Source organism: Neoarius graeffei, chromosome 6 (genome assembly GCF_027579695.1).
Source record: "Neoarius graeffei isolate fNeoGra1 chromosome 6, fNeoGra1.pri, whole genome shotgun sequence".
Lineage (NCBI taxonomy): Eukaryota > Metazoa > Chordata > Actinopteri > Siluriformes > Ariidae > Neoarius > Neoarius graeffei.
In genome coordinates, this window is record NC_083574.1 from 56,820,311 (window position 1) to 56,847,058 (window position 26,748).

A 26,748-nucleotide genomic window follows, 5' to 3' on the forward strand; every position below is an offset into this window, starting at 1 on the left:
CACCATCAAACAAATTTCTTGTCAGCAGGAGTATAGATGCAAAAAAAAAAAAGTCTCATGCCATCCAAGTGTCATGGAAGCAGTTTCTCACCAGACTGCTGTTTCAGCCAGAGTGGATTATTTTTCAAACTTGTCAGTAAGCAATAAGACAAAAGCAATATCTGTTTCTAATCAAACACAGAAACTAAAGGAATAAATTATCTTTTTCTGATGATCAAATAAAAAAAAGAAAGAAAAAACATCATAATGTCTGTCATTCAGCAGCCATTCATTTAAGCAATATTGCACAAACAAGCTTGCTGTCGTAGTGAATATCAGCACAGCTGTAATTACCTGCAGCCTCATTCCTATGGCACAATCACAGCCATGTTGATATTTAGTACAACAGGATGATTGCGAGTGTGACATTGCTTTTATATAACAATTCTTTAAACAAAAAATGAATATTGAATAACTGACGTTTCAGACACAATATGACCACATATTTTGTTTATTTATCCGTCAATGAAAGTAATTTCCAAAGAAGCCACAGCTGGATAGAGCATTGCGTGTTGCCATGCCACACACTGACTGACTGACAACATGCAGTAATCTCGCTTGTTAAGCCATGATGTAACAATTGCATTTCAGGGGTCAAGCCTTGTCTTCTCATCATGCCACAGTGCTGTATCCCTCATTGTTTGAATAGATCTGAGTCTAAAAAAAACTGTGCGATTGCCATGAAGGAACACATTTACTCACTTTTAGTACATGTAAAATGTAATGTCTCCAAAAAGAAAGCTTAAAATGAAGAACAAAGAAGCGAGAGGGTGAGACAAACAGTTGTGATCAGAGATTGGTCTGGGTGGGATCATGGTTATCAGTCATTGGTGGGACCATGGTTATCAGTGATTGGTCATGGGCGGGACCATGGTTATCAGTGATTGCAAGCACAAGGCAGGTATTACACTATGAGTCTAGCGAACCTGCTTTCTAGACTTGTATAACAACAGCTGTGATGTGAGTTGGAGAACCACATGGAGTTCAAGACAGTCACTAACGTACTGAAAAAGTCACTAAATTTGTCGCTATGCTTTTTTAAAAAAATTAAAGTTGCTAAAGGGGTGTAAAAAAAAATCAAATCTAGCAACAAAGTCTCTACATTGGCAACACTGAAGGGGCGTTTGACAACTGATGTTAGACTTTTTTTGGTACTGTTGGTTTTGGTACTGTTGGACTGGAACACTATTCCAGCCTTAAACACTATTGGCTTAAGAATAGTCAGTTTAGGAAACCATAGGTGCTATAAAAGGTAACTGGACTTGCTTGAAATTCTTGAAGACGTTTCACCTCTCCTCCAAAAAGCTTCTTCAGTTCTGTCTGACTAGTGGGGAGTTCCAAGTTCCAGGTATTTATCCTCTAGTGGACCAAAAGCAACCCTAAGGAGAGTCGTTGAGGTCACCTGGGACGTTGAGTCATCCTGTAGGTATAGATAGTTTTCACTGATGTCACGGCATTCCGGGGAACGCCCCCCAGCCGCCATCTTGCAGGGCAAACAAAACGGACCATCGCCATTACCGGCTACGTTATCGCGGACGAAGTTATATAGTCAGTTCTCTAAAATAAAGATCAATGTCGGCAAAATCAAGCAAACGGAAGTATATGGATACATTGGACAACATCTCACAACAACGGTATGCAGCCAAACTGTCCTTGATTGGGGGAATTGACCCCTACGAAGTGGACAAAGAAGCATTTTCAAGTGACTATGCAGGGCTGCCATCCATATCGTACCCTGATATTGTGAACTATTTCGTGAATACTAAAAGTGCCTACACACTTGACGACCTCAAAGCATACAAGTCGCTGGAGTCATACAATTATTTTGTCTGTGGCTGGGTCCGTGAAGTCCACCAAAAACAAGTGAGAGCCATGTCCTAATTACAGCCAAGGTATGTACACATTGGAGTTTTAGAGCTCTCAACACTGCAAATAAATATATGTGTGTATAATATCGAGTTGATTTAAGACAAATTTTACATCCATTAGTGGTATTACAGTACCATGTCAGTATAAACTTTGTAATATAATTAACTGGTATGTAGGCTTGTTACACAATTGATTGTTTATTTAAACAACTTACCACTTATAAAATGATCGGAGCAGACTGCTGTGTTTGGAAGGCTGAAAATCCTTGCGGTTGATTCTTGCAAGCCATAGATTTCTCCTTTGTATGCTGAGTTTCTTTGTTTGCTCGCCTTCGTGCTCCCGTACAGTGGGAATTCCATAAAAGCTCCGTGTGACGTCATCATCTGACCTATTACGACAGCCGTGAATACAACAGGTGTGCACCATTGCTAGCTTTAAATAATAATAATGTAACTATAAATGTAAATAATATATAAATAAATGTAACTCGCGCGTTACAATGTGTGCTCAGTGACCCGTATGGTAAGCTTGCCCTACAAGATGGCCGCCACCAGGGAATCCCCGACTCTGTGACGTCATGTGAAAACTATCTATAGATAACTGGGGGCCGGGTGTGAACGGTGTTAGAAGCCTAGAGGGTCATTAGGGTGATCTGTGGGTTATGAGCTCTCTCTGCCATCATGTGAGTCATTGAACTCAGCTGAGTCTTGGTGTGGGTGTGGATCAGTGGCGGCTGGTAGTCTTTCAAACAGGGGAGGCTGGTCGGTTACGATATTTCCAGATTTTAAAAGAAAAAACACATCAGTTTTGCCCATACTCGCCTCTGATCTGGCTGATTGTTGGCAGGGTCACAAACTGTGAAATAACAGGTTCTTTTGGCCCATTAGCCTACTGTCCAATATACATGATGGTGGTGTTGGGGGGGGTTAATTTTAACATTTTATATTTTAAAATTGTGGCATGTTTAAAAATTGACCTCAGCTGTGTTTTTGTTTAAAAATGTTCTCCAAATTGTAGCGGTGTTTAATTCATATCCAGAAAAACATATATTCCAATATAATATACTCAGCATAAACATTTTAAATAGATTCTATATTTTTGGTCCATCCATGACATATTACTAAAGTAGCCTATTTACTGTTGTTGATGTGGGTCACTTGCTGTTAGCCAATTCACTTTCTCGTACCAGGAGAGCTGAAAGGAATGAGTATTATTCCCTACCTTTTTCACCAAGTCAGTTTGAGGCGTTGGTCTACCCTGTTCTTTAATTTTAATTTTTTCCTCGAAAGGAAGACTGGCAAATGGCTTCGCCAAAATTAAATCAGCAATGCTTGGCATCCGTGCGCAGCTTTCTTGCTAGCTGACTAGCCCCCTCAAGTTCAAGTTCAGTCACTCAAATAAACGAAATTTCTGGAACTAAGATAGCAAACTTGACAACACTATATTTACACTTTATTTACAATGAAAATATATACAAACTAAAAAAGCTGGTAGAAACCGTATGTAATGAATGAAATCGAAATGTAAGCCGATCTCTTACAATACACCACAGCACTTGTGAATCCGCATGGGACTGAACTGATGTTGCCAGATACTGCTGACATTATCCAGCCCAAAATATGTTCAAAACCCGCCAAAATGCACTTAAAACCGCCCAATCTGGCAACACTGTACCGCTGCCTGTCTATAGTTGAAACGAGCTGTCAATCAAAGAAAATATCCGGCCACTTTCACCAATCACCAGTCTTCTCGCGGAAACTGCCATGTCCCTCCCACTGTGAGGCTCGGAGTCCGTGGGCGGGCATTTTCGCAATATTTGTCCAATAACCATCTTGCATTTTGAGATTGAAAAGCGCATAGCTCCCAAATGCCATTGAAGTCCACTGAGGCTGGGAGTCCGTGAGACTCCGTGGGCGGGCGTTTTCACAGTATTTGTCCAATAATTGTCTTGCATTTTGAGATTGACAAGCACATAGCTCCCAATCCACTGAGGCTGGGCTGCATCGCGCTGTCATGAGGGGGAAAATCTCACGCGCACATTAGGCGAACTGGGGAAAGTTATAACGGAATGATTTCGCACTGTAGTTGGGTTGAGCACATATATTTCTATGATTCTGGATCTGAAATAGCAATGTTATAAGGTCGGCTATAACATAAGCCTAGCGCAATTCATCCTACACGATGTTCGTCATTTTTAGAGGAGGCTGAGCCTCCCTCGTTGTCTTAGAGCAATCGCCCGTGGTGTGGATGTGTATTCAGTTTTCTGGGAAGTGTGCCAATTGTAAGTGGCTGATAAGTGGTGTCTCAAACCACTTCCTGTGCTCAGTGATGGTTGTTCCAGGTTGACGAAGATGGCTTCTTTTACTCTTTCAAACCATCGGTGTTCTCTGGCTAAAATGCGTACATTGTAGTCCTGAAATGAATGTCCTTTGTTATTGGACAAACTGCTTACCTGGTTTAGTTATTACTTGACAGAGCTTGATATTTTATCAATTTATATCAGTGTTATTTTTCAAAACTTAAAGTGCAAAATCGTGTCCTACTATGTTCTGTTTTGGCCCTCTATCTTTCCCTTTATATACAGCCCCTTGAACACGTCTTTCACATCACACAAAGCACACCTGTACTAAATATAAGACTGTGCCGAAGGCACAAAATCTTGGATGAATAGAAATTTTCTCCTCCTAAATTCTGGTGAAACAGGAGTACAGACATTGGGTCCTATGTGCGCTCAGGATAAGTATTCTGATTTCACTACATACCTTGATGACTATACTACAACACCAAAACCTACAGTTAAGGAAATTGGCGGTTTCATCCCTGATGTTGGTGTGTTATTTGAGTCCCACATTTGTAACAATTTCATACCGTCTTTTAAGAAACAAATAAAGAATAACAAATATATTGTAATTTGTTGGTGTCTGAGCTTCACCTAGTTTGGAATATGTCAATTCTTACCAAGAAAAGAAAATCAGAAGGTGTTGCCCCAATTGGTTCCCCTTTAAGTTTTTCTTTGACTGCAAAGTCCAGCTTGTGATGTTTAAAGCCCGATATGCTTGAGCCATAGCTTCACTCTTGAAGCAGTATAACCAAATAAACCACATAAAATCTTCATAGATTAATAGTTATTTTGTTAATAAAGAGTATTGAAAGGTATTATATTTGTTTTTTCATGATTTTTAAAGTAAATCAATTACAAAATGCATGATGAGGATTACAGAGCTTGTGTATAAATGTAAATAACTGAATCAAGAACACTTTTTTTGTTGTTCTTAGGTGGGCATATTGGGAAGGACAGGTTCTGGGAAAAGCACACTATTCAATGCACTCCTGCGTCTGGCCTACACAGATGGAGAGATGTCTATTGACGGTGTGTCCTGCTATAACATGTCCCTGCAAAAATGGAGGAAAGCTTTTGGTGTAGTGCCTCAGGTACATCTTCAGCTTTGAATGACGCAAATTTGTATTATTGTTACGTAATTATATAAGTCCTCTCATTTTGGCTTGGTAACTCCTCGGCTGCTACAGAAAGTTTTCATCTTTACCGGAACATTTCGGATGAACCTGGACCCATATGGATGCCACAGTGATAAGGAGCTGTGGAAGGTCACTGAGGAGGCAAGTCTCTTTGCTATAACACTCATTTATTTATACTCACTGTGAATATTTTGTTGATAGTGCATTTTAAAGGCCCAACCGATAATTCCGATTGCTTCTCAAGTACAGCACCCTCCACAATTATTGGCACCCCTGGTTAAGACGTGTTAAAAGGCTTAAACTAAATTCAGTTTTTATTGCAGAAGCATAATCTCACACTGAAAATTGTAGAAAAATGTAACCCTTAACTCAAGTGAAGTAAAAAAAAAATCCTTGACTAAGAAATATTTTTTTTTCATAAAATCACCTGTTCCACAATTATTGGCACCCATAACAATTCCTAGAAAATAAATGTAATTGAAGCATTTCTGTCATTTCTACTGTAGTTTATAAAGTTGATCAGAGTATCTAGGAACCTTTACTTAGTAATTCATCACATCCTGTTTCCCTGGGGTATAAATATGATGTGACACAGAGGCCTATTTCTCTTATCCACTCTTCAACATGGGAAAGACAAGAGAACAAACCATTCAAGTAAGGCAGATGTGTGTCGACCTTCATAAGTCAGGCAGTGGCTACAAGAAAATAGCCACTCGCCTACACCTGCCCATATCTACAGTCAGAGGAATCATCAAGAAATTTAAAACAACTGGAACAGTGGCAAACAAGCCTGGATGAGGATGCAAGTTTATCTTGCCACCACGCACAGTGAGGAGGATGGTAAGAGAAGTAAAAAGTTCTTCAAAGCTTACTGTTAGAGAATTGCATCAAAGAGTAGCATCTTGGGGTCACAAAGTCTCCATGACAACCATCAGGCGCTATCTACGTGCCAACAAGCTGTTTGGGAGGCATGCATGGAAAAAGCCTTTTCTCACTGACAAGCATAAATGTAAACGTCTGGAGTTCACTAAGCAGTACTGGGACTTCAACTGGGACTGTGTGCTTTGGTCAGATGAGACCAAGATGGAGCTTTTTGGCAACAAACACTCTAATACATCACAAAAGATGAATATGTGGAAAAGCACCTCATGCCCACTGTGAAGTATGGGGGAGGATCGGTGATGCTGTGGGCCTGTTTCCCTTCCAAAGGCCCTGGGAACGTTGTTAGGGTGGCATGGCATCATGAGCTCTTTGAAATACCAGGACATTTTAAATTAAAATCTGGTGGTCTCTGCCCGAAAGCTGAAGATGGGTTGTCACTGGGTCTTTCAGCAAGATAATGACCCTAAACATGTGGCCAAATCTACACAAAAATGGTTCACCAGACACAAAATCAAGGTCCTCCCATGGCCATCTCAGTCCCCAGACCTCAACCCAATTGAAAACCTGTGGGGTGAGCTGAAGAGGAGAGTGCATAGGAGAGGACCCAGGACTTTGGATGATTTAGAGAGATTATGCAAAGAGGAATGGTCGAATGTCCCTCTCTCTGTATTCTCCCATCTCGTTAAATGTTATAGGAGAATATTAAGTGCTGTCTTGTTGGCAAAAGGGAGTTGTACAAAGTATTCACATCAGGGGTGCCAGTAATTGTGGCACACATGATTTCATGGAAAAATAATTATTTCTTAATGTGGGATTTTTTTCCCACTGAATAAATGCACTTGAATTAAAGGTTGGATTTTTCTCTTTTTTTGCATTGTTGTCCTATATTATTTAAAAAAGATGAATTTATTAGAAGCCTAAGAACATATCTTAACAAGGGGTGCCAATAATTGTTGAGGGCGCTGTAACAGATCCTCCATGCCAACACTGCATTGTCCAGCAGTCGACCAGCATTCAAGCCACATTTGTTTAAATCAGATTAATGATTAATGTAATAGTAATTAAACTAATTTTTTCAGGTAGGCCTGAAGTCAGTGATTGAGCAATTTCCTGATAAGCTGGATTTCCACCTGGAATACGGAGGGCACGTGCTGAGCTACGGCCACAAGCAGCTGATGTGTCTGGCTCGATCCATCCTCAGTAGGGCCCAAATCCTGCTGCTGGATGAGCCAAGTGCCCACCTTGACCCCATGTAGGTGAACCACCAGCATAACAGTAGCACAGTGTACATGGAAGGCTGCTAACATTGTTCTGTGATCTGTGCTAAGAGAAATCACACTGGCTGAAACAAGTATTTGTTTCAAACAAGTGAACAGGAAAAGAACTTTAAGATTAAATTACTGCACTGGTTTTTATCCCCCGCTGGCCGAAAGGCCCGAAGAAGGATTATGTTGTGGCGATGTCCGTCCGTCCGTCCTGGGAAGGGTGCTCACCTTCTGAAATCAACTCCTCTCATAATTTTTGGAAGAATTTCACAAAACTTTGCAGGATTCTTTGATATATGTTGGTAGTACACATATTGTAATTTCGTTAAATTCAAATCTCATTTTACCAGAGTTACAGCGCTTGATTAACAAAATTATACTTTGACAATTTCATGAGAGTGTGTTTTCCTTCTGAAATGACCCCCTCTCACAATTTGTGAAAGAATTTCACCAAACTTGCCAAAAGGCTTTGTTATATCTTGGCCATACGCATATTGTTATTTTGTTCAATTCGGTCACATTTTACCAGAGTTGTGGCCCTTGATTAACAACCTTGTACTTTCACAATTTCATGAAGGTGTGCTTGCCTTCTGACATCAACTCCTCTCACAATTTTTGGACGAATTTCTTGAAGCTTGGCAAAAGGCCTTGTTATATGACGGTAATACGCATATTGCGATTTAATTTCATTTGTGAAAATTTTTACCAGAGTTTTGACCTTTGATTTACTAACTTGTACTTTGACAATTTCATGAGGGTGTACGTTCTTCTGAAATCAACTCCTCTCACAATTTATGGAGGAATTTCACCTAACTTGGCAAAAGGCTTTGTTATATGACAGTTCTACGCATATTGAAATTTCGTTTAATTTGAGCAAATTTTACCAGAGTTATGCCCTTGATTATTAACAAACTTGTACTTTGGCAATTCCATCAAGGTGTGCTTGCTTTTTGAAATCAACCTCCATCACAATTTTTATTATCCCCTGCTGGCTGAAAGGCCCGAAGGGGGATTGTCACGGCAATGTCCGTCCATCCCAGGAAGGGTACTCACCTTCTGAAATCAACTCTGCTCACAGTTTTTGGAGGGATTTCACGAAACTTGACAGGATTTTTTGTTATGTGTCAGTAATACGCATATTGTAATTTCATTCAATTCAGTCGCATTTTACCAGAGTTATGGTATAGTTGCCAGCGGGGGATATTGTGCTCTCAGAGCACACTTGTTGTTATGGTAACTGACGAGTTGTGTTTTGATAACTGTGATGGATTGCAGCACTGTGAAGGTACTGAAGAAGACGCTAAGGCAGTCCTTCTCCTCCTGCACTATATTACTGTGTGAACACGAGGTGGAACCACTACTTGAATGTCAATGCTTCCTGGTAAAGCTCTCTCTCTCATATCACTTATTTCACCAGCTCTGCTGGCTGAGCCTGATGAATACAGTTAAGAAACTCAGCCGCCATGCTAATGAAGTTGGCCCCAATATAAAGCTCAATTACATAAAACTTAGTGAAGACATGTTTTGTGCTGTAAAATGATATGTAATGAATAAAATACACTGTTATAAGAAAATCAGCACCAAGGTGGTCTGATGTAGCCACACAGAAAGTGGTGTTACTGTTATCATCCTGAATTTTTCCAGTAACAGCACTTCGCAAAGTGTTTTATTCTTCCTCTTTGTATTTATTAAAGAATGCCACTTTGTACATTTTAACAGATTGTAGTTAATGTGGTGGAAAATCCGCGGTTTTAAGTAGTTCTTGTTATCACTTATGTTATAGCATGCTATAAACAGTTGGCCCCTCAGCAGCTCTTTTTTCACTCTTTAATAATAATAAGACAAAAAAACACAGTTTATCACGTTAAACGGAAAAAAAAAAAACAAAGCACAAAGCCCTTTGTTCTGTGTTGGAAAACTTCACCTCTTGACTGTTACAAAGTGCTAACTCTAGCCATGCCTTCATAAAAGGTTACATAAATGTCTTTAGACTGAAAACTTTGCCATATAAACAAATACACAAACATTTTTTTAATGTGGTGCAGGTGGCATACAAGTCCATGTTTAAGTTATAGAAATGATAACTGATTAGAATGAGCACATTAATTTAAACCTTACAGCCAGAACTACTGTCTGAGCCGTCACAGTGAATCCAATCTGTAATATGTGGAAACACTCAAACACAATCTATTTTTAAAGATATTGTTTGGGGGCTTTTTTCACCTTTATTGGATAGGACAGTGTAGAGACAGGAAATGAGCGGGAGAGAGAGACAGGGAGGGATCAGGAAATGACCTCGGGTCGAACCTGGGTCCCCGGATTTATGGTATGGTGCCTTATCCACCTGAGCCATGACACCCCCCCCCCCCCACACACACACACAAAATCTATTTTTGTCCAGCAAAAAACAACATACATTAATAACAGTAATTTGGCTGGATTTTATTTGAAGGTTAAAAAAAAAACCTTCTTTGAAGTAACGATAACAATATAAGTACATTTTAATAAAGCTGTTGTAATATCTCAGCAGTCAAACCAGCACAATCATTATTGCAGCAGAGTACAAATCTAAGTTTTTATTCCATTTCTTTGTCAACTGGGTGCCAGTTGCAAGCTGGTTAGACAGACATGCTGCCATATTATCAATGATATTATCATATTAGCATTCATAAATAATAAGATAGCATTTGTTATCTCTCTCATCTCATCTCATTATCTGTAGCTGCTTTATCCTGTTCTACAGGGTCGCAGGCAAGCTGGAGCCTATCCCAGCTGACTACGGGCGAAAGGCGGGGTACACCCTGGACAAGTCGCCAGGTCATCACAGGGCGCATTTGTTATATGAGCTAGATAATACAATTACTTGCTTATATAAAATAATAATACAATAGCTCACTAATAACTAAAGTAAACTTAAAACTAAAATAATAAAATAACTAAATTTGCTTTGCTATGGATGGCATACATTTCAACACGGATTATTTGACTGAGCCTAATTGTTGGAAACTTGCCAAACAGAAGGATGTTGGCTAATTTAAATGCATGATGAGATAGAAATGATCAGCAGTGGATCTTGGGTTATGATCAGACTGTCAGTCAAAATTTGATTTATCCGATTAGAGTCTGATCATATGTAGCAAGTCTGAACAGCCAGATATCACAATACGGTTTTACCAAATCTAATTCAAATTTTACAAATCCAAATTATATTTTTTGCAAACCTGTTTTGGTCTCACTGCTCTGATTGGATTTCAGGTGGGCTTTTTTTTTTTAATGTATGTGACTTTTGATGCCACATCAAGTTAACGGTTACATCACACATACAGGAAACATGCTAGTTTGTTGGTGCACAAAAAGTGGAGCAGGCAAGCCTCCTCCTTCTCTGACGCGGTCTCGTTATTTTTATAAAACCTGCACCATGGCTCCACAGTGCCGTGTGGTACATAAACAAGCCCGTTTCATTACCCTCCACATGTCAAATACTTTTGGGTGCAATATCATGACTATAGCAACCAAGGTAACTGCATTCGGACTTGGAAATTGGAGACGAGGACTCAGATTTTTTCTTTATTTTTTGGAACATGCCATAATAATTTGGCATAAGATATTTATACCTACATTAATTTTTATACTAATTTCGTGCAAGAGTGTCATACCTGCGTGCCTTGGCGCATGCATCTTGGGTGCACTCCGGACAGTGCGCAGGCGCCACAAACGACTTGCACCTGCACAGGATTAAGGCACAATCAGCGCGCCTAGATAAAGACTGTGAAAACACACTTACTTTGCGAAGTATTGAGTTGTGTTGCTGACACATTACCGAGCCTTATTTCCTTGTTTGGTTTCCTGAGCCCTGATTTCCTGTTTGTTATCTTCGATTCTGCCGAGTCTCCGATAGCCTGTTTGTGCCTCGCTTGATCTATTGCCTGTTTCACTGTTTTACGATTTTGCCTGCCATTCTGGATTGTTTACCGTCTTCACTTGTATTAATAAACACACCTTCTGCACTTACATCCGTCTCCCAACCATCTCTGACAGAATACTTCACACTCCCTGACAAAGAGAACGCACATTCACCTGTTCATACGTCATGTTCAGGAACAAACTAATGTTAATGGCTCTGAAACAGCCAACGTCTTGGTGCGGTTGGACTCGACTCAGACTAGGTATTGTATTTAAAACTGTATGGATGTGCCAGAAGCTAAACCATGTATGTGGGTCATTCTCAGTCAAAAGGGATTAATGATCCAAAAGTGGAGTCTGGTCCATTAACACAAGAACCATGTTTGTGTACAGCAAACAAGCAAGTTATTAAAACCAAGAAATGGATATAGAAACCACTCAATGGGATTAGATCCTTACACCCTAACAAAGAAGGATTTTTCCTATGAGCTGGAAAATTATCCATCCGTTGAGTTCCCCGACATCTCAGAATACCTGGTTCTGCAGACATCATTTACATGGACACAGATGAAAACCCAGAAGAGCATGGAAGTGTACAACTTTTTATATGTGGCTGGGTTAAAGATCTGGGGATCAGAGACACTACAAGATAGATGGCGGTAGACAGATCTAAGTGCAAGAAGAGTGTTTATTAGCAGGCATGATATTTACAAAAACAAAACACAAACGAAAGCAGAATCATAAAGCAGAGTATTTAAACAGCGTTATAAACATGGCTTGAAACAAACATCTCGTCTCGTCTTCTTCCGCTTATCCGGGGCTGGGTCGCGGAGGCAGCAGTCTGAGCATGGAAGCCCAAGCTTCCCTTTCCCCAGACACCTCGGCCAGCTCCTCGGGAAGAACACCGAGGCGTTCCCAGGCCAGCCGAGAGACATAGTCCCTCCAGCGTGTCCTGGGTCTTCCCCGGGGCCTCCTCCCGAGGGGACATGCCTGGAACACGTCCCCAGGGAGGCGTCCAGGAGGCATCCGAAAGAGATGCCCGAGCCACCTCAGCTGATTCCTCTTGATGTGGAGGAGCAGCGGCTCTACTCCGAGCTCCTCCCGAGTGACTGTACTTCTCACCCTATCTCTAAGGGAGCACCCAGCCACCCTGCAAAGGAAACTCATTTTGGCTGCTTGTATCCGTGATCTTGTTCTTTCGGTCATTACCCAAAGCTCATGACCATAGGTGAGAGTCGGAACGTAGATCGACCGGTAAATCGAGAGCTTCGCCTTTTGGCTCAGCTCCTTCTTCACCATGACGGACCGGTAAAGCGACCGCATCACTGCGGAGGCCGCACCAATCCTCCTGTTGATCTCACGCTCTATCCTTCCCTCACTTGTGAACAAGATCCCGAGATACTTAAACTCCTCCACTTGAGGCAGGACTTCTCCACCAACCTGGAGAGGGCAAGCGACCCTTTTCCGGTCGAGAACCATGGCCTCAGACTTGGAGGTGCTGATTCTCATCCCAGCCGCTTCACACTCAACTGCAAACCGCCCCAGTGCATGCTGAAGGTCCTGGTTTGCAGAAGCCAACAGGACATCATCATCTGCAAAAAGCAGAGATGAAATCCTGTGGTTCCCAAACAGGATTCCTTCTGGCCCCTGGCTGCGCCTAGAAATTGTCCATAAAAATTATGAACAGAACCGGTGACAAAGGGCAGCCCTGCCAGAGTCCAGCATGCACTGGGAACAGGTCTGACTTACTGTTGGCAATGCGAACCAGACTCCTGCTCTGTTCGTACAGGGACCGGACAGCCCTTAACAAAGGGCCCCGAACCCCATACTCCTGAAGCACCCCCCACAGAATACCACAAGGGGCATGGTCGAATGCCTTCTCCAGATCCACAAAGCACATGTGGACTGGTTGGGCAAACTCCCATGAACCCTTGAGCACCCTATGAAGGGTATAGAGCTGGTCCAGTGTTCTGCGACCAGGACGAAAACCGCATTGTTCCTCCTGGATCCGAGGTTCGACTATAGGTCTAATTCTCCTCTCCAGTACCCTGGAGTAAACCTTCCCTGGGAGGCTGAGAAGTGTGATTCCCCTATAATTGGAGCACACTCTCCAGTCCCCTTTCTTAAAAAGAGGGACCACCACCCCAGTCTGCCACTCCAGAGGCACTGTCCCCAACAGCCATGTGATGTTGCAGAGGCATGTCAGCCAAGACAGCCCCACAACATCCAGAGACTTGAGATATTCGGGGCGGATCTCATCCACCCCCGGTGCCTTGCCACCAAGGAGCTTGCTAACCACCTCAGTGACTTCGGCTTGGGTAATGGATGAGTCCGCCCCTGTGTCATCAGCTTCCGCTTCCTCAATGACTGTGGGATTGAGGAGATCCTTGAAGTATTCCTTCCACCGTCTGACAATGTCCCCAGTCGAGGTCAACAGCTCCCCACCCGCACTGTAAACAGTGTTGGCAGAGTACTGCTTCCCTCCTGAGGTGCCGGACAGTTTGCCAGAATTTCTTCGAGGCCGACCGATGGTCCTCCTCCATGGCCTCACTGAACTCCTCCCAGTTCTGGGTTTTTGCCTCCGCAGCTGCCCGAGCTGCGGCACGCCTGGTCTGCCGATACCCATCAGCTGCCTCAGGAGTCCCAGAGGCCAACATGGCCCAATAGGACTCCTTCTACAGCTTGACGGCATCCCTTACTTTCGATGTCCACCACCGGGTTCGGGGATTGCCGCCACGACAGGCACCGGAGACCTTGCGGCCGCAGCTCCGAACAGCTGCGTCTACAATGGAGGTAGAGAACATGGTCCACTCAGACTCAATGTCCCCCACCTCCCTCGGAAACTGGGAGAAGCTCTCCCAGAGGTGGGAGTTAAAGACCTCCCCGACAGAGTGCTCGGCCAGACGTTCCCAGCAGACCCTCACCATACGTTTGGGCCTGCCAGGCCTGTCCGACTTCCTCCTCCACCAGCGGATCCAACTCACCACCAGGTGGTGATCAGTTGACAGCTCAGCCCCTCTTTTCACCCGAGTGTCCAAGACATAGGGCCGGAGATCCGATGAAACGACAACAAAGTCGATCATCGACCTAAGGTGTCCTGGTGCCACGTGCACTTATGGACACCCCTATGCTCGAACATGGTGTTCGTTATGGACAAACTGTGACTAGCACAGAAGTCCAATAACAAAACACCACTCGGGTTCAGATCGGGGAGGCCGTTCCTCCCAATCACGCCCCTCCAGGTGTCACTGTCATCGCCCACGTGAGCGTTGAAGTCTCCCAGTAGAACAATGGAGTCCCCAGTCTGAGTACCTCTCAGTACCTCTCCCAGGGACTCCAAGAAGGCCGGATACTCTATACTGCTATTCGGCCCGTAGGCACAAACAACAGCAAGAGCCCTCTCCCCAATCCGAAGGCGCGGAGAGGCGACCCTCTCGTTCACTGGGGTAAACTCCAACACATGGCGGCTGAGCCGGGGAGCTATAAGCAAGCCCACACCAGCCAGCCGCCGTTCACCATGGGCGACTCCAGAGAAGTGGAGAGTCCAGCCCCTCATGAGGAGCTGTGTTCCGGAGCCCAAGGTGTGTGTGGAGGTGAGCCCGACTATCTCTAGCCGGTACCTCTCAACCTCCCGCACAAGCTCAAGCTCTTTCTCCCCCAGCGAAGTGACATTCCATGTCCCAACAGCTAGCCCCTGTGTCCGGGGATCAGGTTGTCGAGGCCCCTGCCTTCAACTGCCGCCCAATCCACACTGCACCAGCCCCTTACGGCTACCTCTGTGGGTGGTGAACCCACAGGAGATCGGGCCCACGTCACCACTTCGGGCTGAGCCCGGCCGGGCCCCGTGGGCAAAGGCCCGGCCACCAAGCGCTCGCATATGAGCCCCAACCTCAGGCCTGGCTCCAGGGTGGGGCCCCGGCTGCGCCATACTGGGTGACTTCACGGTCCTTGATTGATTATTCTTCATAAGGGGTTTTGGTGAACTGCTCTTGGTCTGGCCTGTCACCTAGGACCTGTCTGCCTTGGGAGACCCTAACAGGGGCATAATGCCCCCGACAACATAGCTCCTAGGATCATTCAAGCACACAAACCCCTCCACCACAATAAGGTGGCAGTTCTAGGAGGGGTCGAAACAAATGTGACAGTGATAATGATAATACTTCGCACAGCCTCTGTGAAAACAGCGTCCATGTCCGTATATGCTGATTGTGCTCAAATTAGTATCAGGTGTTTCCCATAACGACTGGGTCCCAAGAACGCACAGCCAAACTCAAGTGCGTGAAAGCGCGACAGTCAAGTGTTCGCATGCTGTGTGACCACAACTTTTAGCTCACCTGTATATCGCCATGCATCACCACCAAAACGCCTCATTTTCATCGATAACCCATTGCAAAGCATCGTGAGTTATAGTGTGACCGTAGCTTAATGAGGTGGCTGTGACGTTGGATGCAGCCCAGCAATTGTACCCTACTATGAGTAAAAATTAGCTTCAACTTGGTAGGATTTTTTTTGTTTTTTTGCTGTTCTAGAAAATTGTGTTTCCAACATTGTGGTAACAGTCTCGGGAAGACCCACATACAAATGATGATGGTCAAGTGGCCACATACTTTTGGCTATATAGTGTTTATAAGCAAAGAAATGTAACTTGATCAATCATTAGTTACTTCTTATATATATCCAATTACATATAATACACATTTTCCAGACCTCCCTGATCTCTACCAAGTTAGGAAAACCATGGATATCCTTTCAAATTCCACAAAATTGGGACAAAATAATGCAACATTTCATGAGGAAAGTCTTAATATTGTATAGTATTAGGGCTAACAGAAAAGGAAATTGTACCAATGAAACATCTTTCATTGTCTGTTTCCAAAATGTGTAAGGAATGCATGAGGAAAGAATATGATAGTGGTTAAATTGAGTAATTTAATTTGAATTAACTTGGCTAGTACCATTATTCACACTTTCACAGTTTGAACAGTGGTATCAGCAGCTGTGTCATGGTCCCTGGTGGGGAAGACACCTCAGTCTAGCTTAGTAATACCTACTTAACCAAGAGGGTGGTGCTGTAGACACATCAATCTTAACCTGAAACAGCATCAAGGTTGATGTAAATACCCACTCCAGTGACTTTTTTTTTTTTTTGAGTACCACGGGATAGCAGTCCAGATGCACTCTAATATGAGCCACGCCATCATGAATGCAATTATGTATAATATTTTCTCATGCTATTAGGAAACCTATTAACCATACAACACTGATACCTTTTAAAATTCCACTAATATGGCTCAGCAATAGTATACATTTCCACTATTATGAATACCATTATTAAATTCTGTAAAGACTGTTGACTGTTATAATGTCAACCTGTTACAGTGGTGCTTGAAAGTTTGTGAACCCTTTAGAATTTTCTATATTTCTGCATAAATATGACTGAAAACGTCATCAGATTTTCACACAAGTCATAAAAATAGATAAAGAGAACCCAGTTAAACGAATGAGACAAAAATATTATACTTGGTCATTTATTTATTGAGGAAAATGATCCAATATTACATATCTGTGAGTGGCAAAAGTATGTGAACCTTTGCTTTCAGTATCTGGTGTGACCCCCTTGTGCAGCAATAACTGCAACTAAACGTTTCCGGTAACTGTTGATCAGTCCTGCACACTGGCTTGGAGGAATTTTAGCCCGTTCCTCCATACAGAACAGCTTCAACTCTGGGATGTTGGTGGGTTTCCTCACATGAACTGCTCGCTTCAGGTCCTCCCACAACATTTCGATTGGATTAAGGTCAGGACTTTGACTTGGCCATTCCAAAACATTAACTTTATTCTTCTTTAACCATTCTTTGGTAGAACGACTTGTGTGCTTAGGGTCGTTGTCTTGCTGTATGACCCACCTTCTCTTGAGATTCAGTTCATGGACAGATATCCTGACATTTTCCTTTAGAATTCACTGGTATAATTCAGAATTCATTGTTCCATCAATGATGGCAAGCCGTCCTGGCCCAGATGCAGCCAAACAGGCCCAAACCATGATACTACTACCACCATGTTTCACAGATGGGATAAAGTTCTTATGCTGGAATGCAGTGTTTTCCTTTCTCCAAACATAACTCTTCTCATTTAAACCAAAAAGTTCTATTTAGGTCTCATCCGTCCACAAAACATTTTTCCAATAGCCTTCTGGCTTGTCCACGTGATCTTTAGCAAACTGCAGATGAACAGCAATGTTCTTTTTGGAGAGCAGTGGCTTTCTCCTTGCAACCCTGCCATGCACACCATTTTTGTTCAGTGTTCTCCTGATGGTGGACTCATAAACATTAACCTTAGCCAATGTGAGAGAGGCCTTCAGTTGCTTAGAAGTTACCTTGGGGTCCTTTGTGACCTCGCCAAGTATTTCATGCCTTGCTCTTGGAGTGATCTTTGTTGGTCGACCACTCCTGGGGAGGGTAACAATGGTCTTGAATTTCCTCCATTTGTACACAATCTGTCTGACTGTGGATTGGTGGAGTCCAAACCCTTTACAGATGGTTTTGTAACCTTTTCCAGCCTGATGAGCATCAACAACACTTTTTCTGAGGTCCTCAGAAATCTCCTTTGTTCGTGCCATGAAGATCAGACTTTGATAGATCCCTGTTCTTTAAATAAAACAGGGTGCCCACTCACACCTGATTGTCATCCCATTGATTGAAAACACCTGACTCTAATTTCACCTTCAAATTAACTGCTAATCCTAGAGATTCACATACTTTTGCCACACAGATATGTAATATTGGATCATTTTCCTCAATAAATAAATGACCAAGTATAATATTTTTGTCTCATTTGTTTAACTGGGTTCTCTTTATCTACTTTTAGGACTTGTGTGAAAATCTGATGATGTTTTTGGTCATATTTATGCAGAAATATAGAAAATTCTAAAGGGTTCACAAACTTTCAAGCACCACTGTATGAACATGATCAACCACACTGTCAGCTAGTACCAGCTAGTACTGGTGTACTAGCTATATTTAATATGATGTCATATTGGATATTAACAATGTCATTGTTATTCTAACTATATGTAACATGAGCAGTCATATTTGAGATGAATGATATTTAGTTAATGACAGCTATGATAAAGTTTTTTGTGTGATATATTGTTCACCTTCTTGCTGTAGATGATGGAGCAGGGGAAGGTAAAGACTTATGAGTCAATCCAGCGCCTGTTGAACGAGACCAGCCAGCTGAAACAGGCCATGAGTCCAGCCGAGCGCCTCAAACTCTTCCCACGCCGAAACTCTAGTATGCGTGTGCCGCAGCCCAAATTGAACTCCGTCACACACACACTGCAGGAGGAGACGGAGGACGACATCGAGGTCACTCGTCTTTAAGCCCCAGGCAATCAGATACTCCAGAAGCTCTGCCTTCATAAGCTCCTGCTAACTTAGGACTACTCATGTCCTGTACAATATGCTCTCTTTTTACACACTCATTCTGAAGGTTTTTTTTTTTTTTAAATCATGTGCGCTGATGATCTAGAATATGATTTTGGTCCAGTCACTTGAACATCTTTTTATATATGCAATAAATATTATTTAAGGTACTTCATAGACTTTTGTTATAGGAGACAGTGGGACCAGGAAATGATCATCTCATTGTGTTTAAAAAAAAAAAAAAGGACACTTTTAATCATGTTGTTCTCCTCAGTGGCCTTCACAGATCATGTTTCAGAACAAACAACTGTAAATTTTCTCAACTTATTTATTGAATCGTCAGTCCACAAGCCTCAAACTTCCTGTAAAAGTATGGCAAACATGCTTTTGTAAAACATATGGGCAACAACTTTATTTTTATATTTAGGAATTTTATTTTACTAACAAATTAGGCCTGAAATGAAATGCAAATTGTTAGTATTAAAAAAAATACACAGTACTATCAGCCAAAATTTTGAAAATGATACTAACTTTGTGAAAAAAATAAACATGAAAAATTTATTTTTTCAAGAGATAATGAACTGTATTTTTTGTGTCCAATCTTATTCTGCATTCATCAAAAAATATTCTAAGCTTTAATTCAAGGTATCTTTTCAAGAAGTTTCAGCAAACATGATACTGATATGCCTTTTATAACTTGGTCTAATTATTAGGCAAGTCCACATGCGTCTTTATTATTTCTAGACGCATTTTTCCAACTCTAAACCACAAACTCTAATGTTTACTAGGTGGAATAATTTTCAAGCGATTTAGTTGCTTAATGAAGGACAGCATGGCTTAAAATGATTAACATCTTATATTCAGGTGTTCAAAAATTGTAAAATGTCCATCAAAAGGATGCAAAACTCATGAGAATTGACTGCAAAAGATTTGCAAAGAATCGAACATGAAGCCACCAGGACTGTAACCTACCTGGAGTCTCCCGAAGTAGGTGTCAGGTGTTTATAGGGATTACTAAAGTAAAGTGATTTTTTAAAATGTTTTATGGAGAGATGAGAGGACAGTAACTCTCGATGGGCCTGAGGCTGGATCGCTAATGGATATGGGGAAGCAGTTCAAGTCACGAGCCATCCAGGCAGAGGAGGGGTAATGGCAGGGGCTGCCATCATTAAACCCAAACCCAAAATAAACTCCTTTAAACTGAGATAATATCCATACAAGACATGTTTGAGTGTTCACCCGTTCTTATTTGTACCTGTATACGGATTTTATTTTAAAAGAAAAACAATGTCACTGGGTGCTGCCATCTTACTCTCTCCGAGGTTCAAATATCGTAGAAATTACATGGGAATCCGAGATTGTGACGTCACTTACATGCTACATGACTGACTGAGGCTGAGATCTAGTGGATACATTGCTTCTAAATTGTTGTAAACAGCCCTGAAGATGCCCGAGCGTCAAGCGTTTGGGTGTAAAAAAATAAACCCGATCATTGAAGCAGTGAAAACACACAGAAAAAGAAAGGGAGAAAGAGAGAGCGTGCGCAATGGCATCCGAGGAGTTTTGATTTCTTTTTAGAATTAGAAGCCTTTATTTGATGGCTTGACCGCGAGTTGGCCTAGTGGTTAGTGTGTCCGCCTCTTGACCAGGAGAGCGCGAGTTCTACTTGTGGTTGGGTCATACCAAAGATAATCATAAAAATGGTACCTACTACCATCTAGCAAGGCATGCTGTGATACAGATGCGAGTGGGGAAGTCAAACTATCGCGGTTACTAGAGGACCAGCCCCCCACTGTAACCCTAGCTGTATAGGCGAGAGGCTGAAGGCTATGGAAACGGAGATCAGCGCTGCACCCATACGCCTTAAAGAGTTGGTTAGTACTGGGACGCAAGACTGCCTGGGAAGACCAGATTCTGGCGTGAGAGGGACTTTTGACTTGATGGCTGTGTGTTACTAAGGGAAACAGCATACTAGTATGCTGGTTATGTCACCACTGGATATATGGTTTCAGTGCGAATGGCTGTGTCCAGGTGAGCCTATTTTTAGCAATATCACAACTTTTAAAATAGATTAATTGTTGTTATAAAGGGATGGCATGGTGGCATAGTGGTTAGCACTGTCGCCTCACAGCAAGAAGGTCCTGGGTTTGAGCCCAGCAACCGGCGAGGGCCTTTCTGTGTGGAGTTTGCATGTTCTCCCCGTGTCTGCGTGGGTTTCCCCCACAGTCCAAAGACGTGAAGGTTAGGCTAATTGGTGGCTCTAAATTAACCGTAGGTGTGAATGAGTGTTTGTCTCCGTGTGTCAGCCCTGCGATAACCTGGCGACTTGTCCAGGGTGTACCCCGCCTCTCGCCCATAGTCAGCTGGGATAGGCTCCAGCTTGCCTGTGACCCTGTAGAACAGGATAAAGCGGCTAGAGATGATGGATGGATATTGCTGTAAAGTTTTATTTTTAATTTAAACATCAGGACATGATTGGCAAACAGCATTTGTTTTTGGGTTTTGTTTGGCTGTAAGGATGAGCGAGTTAGACCTTTTCAGGTTGAAGATGGACTGAAATTCAGCTCTTAAAACTATTGCTAGTTTCTGGAAGATATTTTTCTTCAAACAGTGGTACAGGAAGAAGTTATGAGCATTCAAGGAGACCATGAACGTTATGCAGGGTATTGCATCCATTGCATGTCCAAGTACTCCACTGCTTGGTGAGATAGAAAAGGCTTCAAAAATGACCTGATTTAAGTCGAATTGAGAACGTGTGGGATTTACAGTGAGGGAAGACACCTCTTTGAACAGCACCTGTGAGACTGTGGTGGCATGCAGTGGTTCATTGTTGGGTCATGGTTTTGACACTGTGTGGTCAATGCCACTCCTGTTTTTAATTTTGCCCACCTGGATTAATAACACTGGAGTATACATGGATGTGTGAGAGGAAATAAAATCACTGGATTGCAGTAATGGTTAGGGTAACAGTGCATTTTTAATCATTGTGCTCAGAGGAAACAGGACAATTCTCTGATCCTCATCAGACACCTATCTCACAATTCAACATCAGTGGTTGACTATAATCTCTTCTGTACATATAAACAATGGTGAGTTTATAATAATACTTGATTATCCTAAGTGTTTATTAGAGAAGAACAAATCAAAAAGTAATGCTGCTTTAAATTTCAGCAGTGGCTTCTGCACAAGGGTAAAACTTCAAGCAAGTCCTGACTCAGCACACATTCCATGGGCAACTAAACTACTGTTGCAATGACGTTACTTATTGCCACATTCAGTTCACTTTGAAACAAGTGAGAAAAAAAAAATCAACCAAAATGTAATATTAGAAACACTATATACAGTTCTTTTTTTAAGCTCTTCAATATACAAGCGCATCACCACATCCACTAGTCTATACATCACATTTAAGTTCCTATTATTATTTACACATATTTGGTAAAACCCTGATTAATTTTAACAATATGTAGAATCAATCTTGCAACTATTTAAACATAAAATACTTATCTGAAAATAACGATTGGCAAAAAAAAGACTAAGTTTTTTCTTTGATCATCTAAAAGCTCACAAAGCACTTCTTTTATTAGCCTTCCCAAGCTAATTCCTCAGTTTTTTTTTTCTTCCAAACTTGATACTTCAACACTGAAATATAATAAAACTATGGTCCCAAAGTACACAAGGTAATATAGTATAACAAGTATGGACTACATTTATTATAAATACTAAAAAGCTGTCAGTAACACACTTTGGAAAAAAGTTTACAGAGTGGGGATATAGGGTTGGAAATAGGAGTCTATTCACGGTTATTGTAGTTTTTGTGGAAGCTGGAGTTAAGGATCCAGATCTCCTCTTCTGGTTGTTTGTTTCTGTTGTTGGGTTGTGTCTGCCTTGTTCTGCTGCTCATGTGGGCTCTGTTGCTGTGCGGCTGGGAGGGACGGATACTGCTGCTGAAAGTGGGGGTGGAGTTATTAGTGGGTCGGTGGGAGCTGCTGGGAGTTTGCTGATGCCCTTTGCTGCTGGGGACTGGCAGCTGAGATTTGGGTCTGGCCACTCGGCGTGGGGAGTTGTGGACATTTTCCGAATGACTGCTGTTGATCTGTCAACAATCCACAATTCATGTATTAAACACAACTAGATGATTCATACTCATTGCACGACATCGGCTCACAGCAAATATAATCAGATCACTTCAGTGGGAGATGTAATGTGTTTGAATGTGAATAAAGCACCAGATTAGGGGTGTTACAGGTGTTGCAGCTGAAATGATGGTTACCTTCCTGTTGATCTCTCCAAAATACCATTTTTCTTTTAACTACCCTTCACCCTTTTTATTTTACCCAATCAAGTTCCTTAATCTAGAGGTTCTCATCCCTTTTATTTCTGGCTAATGACTCCCCAAAAAAGTGGTTAGCGCTGTCGCCTCACAGCAAGAAGGTCCGGGTTCGAGCCCCGTGGCCGGCGAGGGCCTTTCTGTGTGGAGTTTGCATGGTCTCCCCGTGTCCGTGTGGGTTTCCTCCGGGTGCTCCGGTTTCCCCCACAGTCCAAAGACATGCAGGTTAGGTTAACTGGTGGCTCTAAATTGACCGTAGGTGTGAATGGTTGTCTGTGTCTGTGTGTCAGCCCTGTGATGACCTGGCGACTTGTCCAGGGTGTACCCCGCCTTTCGCCCGTAGTCAGCTGGGATAGGCTCCAGCTTGCCTGCGACCCTGTAGAACAGGATAAAGTGGCTAGAGATGATGAGACGAGACTCCCCAAAAATGTAGGTTAGATTTCAGATTCCCCCCACCCCTCGGGATTCCTCATACATCATACTAGAGCAACAGTTTCTTAATTTCTCAATCCAGTGGACACACCCTGAATCAAGAACTTCTACTTTGGATGCCACTCCTACTATATTCATAACCTTATCATTCATGAAGGCTATCAAACTTACAGAACATGGCATTGCTCACCGTCATGCTAATTCAATTTTTTTTCTTTTATTCCAGGCCGGTATGCCACCTTTCCTAACAGCTGCTTTCTCCTTCATCTTATATTGGAACTATAATGTGCTACATACTGACTATGTAAGAGTGTTTATGGAAAAGTCTTTCACAAAAATAAGAAAAGAAAAACTCCGGTGACAGACCAAAGCTCTAGAAACATGGTAGGCCTTGCAGACTACAGCTCTGCTTTACTGCCATGCATCAGTCAGATGCTTCTATGCTTAGAATGTTTTAAATAAGTATAGTAACCCATTTAAGCCTAGGTCACAACCGGACGTACGATTTTTTGGCCGTGCGATTTTTGGTGTTTCCCAAATCGCTGCGTTTTTTTTTTTGTTCATGGAGAAAGACGCACGTTGGCTGCAAGTTTGTCTTGCAACCTGAAAAAAACGTAAGCGCCTGTAGAGTTTGTTTGACATGACAAAGAACCTCTGCGGCCGGTCTGCGGTAGTCTGGCTAACGCGACTTCAAAGCTCTATGAGCTATTGGTCTGGCAAAGATATTAAGCCCAACCATTTCCCAAAGGCGTGGTTGATCCGCCTCCCTGAAATGCCTGTTTGCTACTGGTCGAAGCCAGAAAAGGCTATGACGAAGCTTAAACCAATCACATCACTCTTTCCTCTGACGCATGTGACGCGACGGAAACTGCTTGAGTAACAGGAAGAAGATAAATACCTCCAGGGCTGCTCTTTGCTCCGTTTTCAATGAGAACTTCCCGTTGAATGCTTTCAATACAGCATCTACCGCTGTGTCAAAGGCTTGCCGCTGCTCCATGTTCGTAATGTTTCTAGTGAATGAAGCGCTTCCGGCATAGATTCTGTAAACAATCTATGGCTTCCGGTCGCAGTTCTACTACGTCACTGCCTTGAACACGCCTCTACCCAGGGCTGTTGGAGATGCTCAAAGTTGATTGGCTCCCGGTTTTTCGGGAGCTTGGAAGAGCTGTAGATAGCTTGCCTTGCCAGACTAAGCTCGCAACAGGCCCTCGTGTTGCGTCACACTTAGGATGGGCGGGCCCAGGCTAGGTCTGCGGCCAGTCTACAGCTCGAAAATCAGCACGTCACACGCGCGCCCTCCGTGTGTTTCTTGCGTTTTTTGCACGTAGACCGGCTGTGACCGAGGCTTTAGCTAATAAGCTGAATGTATTGGCCTATTTATAAGCATATCAGACACTTGCTGGCACAGCTGTGAAAATTGTGCGTGCAGACGCTCATCTGAGTTTCCATATCTGTCATTGCTTAACTCTTGAATATTTTCTATCATGAATACGATCTCTGCTTTACAAAGAAATGTATCATCTGGTTAAGATCTGTTCAGTACTTTGGGAGTAACGGCAGGTTGAAGTTGGCACAACAGAGTAAAAACTCTGCTCACATGACGTTGGGAAACTGCCGGTGCTTTTTGAGTCACGGGAAAGTGCTCAGGCTCTCGCTCTCTCTCTCCTGATCGGTTTCTGACTGGATTATTTGTGAATATCAGTCAGATAAACTTTTATAGGGATGCTCTCTTGCTCTCACTGTTTCTGACAAAGTATTCAGCAAAATTTTCCGTCAGCTAGTTCTGATGTTATGATTCATGGGAGACCTTGAAGTGAGTTTTCATAGCTTTACCCAATTATTTTTCTTAAATCAAACTCATTCATATAAATAAATAACTTTTAGAATATAACTGTAGTTGTTTTGATGAAAAATATTGAGATCTTAGTGGTCAGAATGAGGTTTAAAAATCTGGAAGTCAGAAACGCGAGTGTGTCAATTTCGATTCAATTAACTAAGAATTAATTCAATTAATTAAGAATTGTTTATTGGATGTGGATCACAGTTTTTTTGAGGTTAGCCTTGAAAGCTGTGAATATTAATCGAAATAATCATTTAAATTTTTTTCGTGGTCCGGTTTCCATCAAATCCTGCGCTCTGATTGGCTGGCGAGCGGGTCCATTTCCTACGTTACAGACCCCAGTTACGGACCTCTGGCGACTTGCTCGTTCACAACAACAAACATAGTAGCAATTTTTGTCAACATTTATCTTTTTTAAAAGATTTATTTATAAAATTTTTATCAAAAATCTTATAAAATTTTGCCAGCATTTCTCAGCATAATAGCATTAATTTTACAGCATGGATCGCGATAACGACAGTGTTCACAGCGAAAGCGAGTTTTACTACCCTGAGGAAGAAGAAATAAAAGAAAACATTTCAGGAGAAAGCTAAAAACCTGTAACTGTTGCTAACGCCGAGCAAAAATATTGGCTGAATCCTGAATGACTCAATTTTGTATAAATAGGGGACTACATAGGCGGCAAAATGTAATTTTTTTCCTGCCATGGAAGTGCACTTGTATACCGAGGAGGAAGCCATTTGCATTACAGCCGTGAATGAGGATTCAAAATGGCAGCTTGCCACCGACCTTTCGTATGGTGAAATACTGTGACCTCGGGCTCTGTCAGTACTTTCAAGACCTCAGTCACGGTATTTCATGATATGGACCTCCCAGCTGGTAAATAACATTTATTTTTTTCGTGGTCGAAATCCTGCGCTCTGATTGGCTGGCGAGCGGGTCCGTATCCTACGGTACGGACCCCAGTTACGGACCTCTGGCGACTCGCTCGTTCACAACAACAAACAGAGTAAAATTTGTCAACATTTATCTTTTTTTTTAATAAGATTCATTTATAAGATTATCAAAAATCTTATAAATTTTTGCCAGCATTTCTCAGTAGAATAGCATTAATTTTACAGCATGGATCGCGACAAAGACAGCGTTCACAGCGAAAGCGAGTTTTACTACCCTGAGGAAGAAGAAATAAAACATTTTAGGAAGCTAAAACCTGTAACTTGCTAACACGGAGCAAAAACATGGCTGAATCCTGAATGACTCAATTTTGTATAAATAGGGGACTACATA

The 26,748-nt window shown here is 42.3% G+C and overlaps 2 protein-coding genes across 4 annotated transcripts in view; one reads left to right on the plus strand and one right to left on the minus strand.

Moving 5' to 3' along the window:
- cftr (CF transmembrane conductance regulator) overlaps positions 1-18,959 on the plus strand; it is a 67,785-nt gene extending 48,826 nt beyond the window's left edge. Inside the window, 5 exon segments of the mRNA XM_060922968.1 lie at positions 5,185-5,340; positions 5,437-5,526; positions 7,347-7,519; positions 8,808-8,913; positions 18,605-18,959. Coding sequence (XP_060778951.1) covers positions 5,185-5,340; positions 5,437-5,526; positions 7,347-7,519; positions 8,808-8,913; positions 18,605-18,817 — 738 coding nt within the window. The 3' untranslated portion in view covers positions 18,818-18,959.
- A 2,858-nt stretch (positions 18,960-21,817) lies between these two features.
- The window catches only part of cttnbp2 (cortactin binding protein 2), a 137,393-nt gene continuing 132,462 nt past the window's right edge, over positions 21,818-26,748 (minus strand). For all 3 annotated transcript variants that reach the window (XM_060923915.1, XM_060923914.1, XM_060923913.1), the window contains one exon: positions 21,818-22,955. In XM_060923915.1, the coding sequence (XP_060779898.1) occupies positions 22,653-22,955 (303 nt within the window). In that variant the 3' untranslated portion in view covers positions 21,818-22,652. The remainder of the gene's footprint in view (positions 22,956-26,748) is intronic.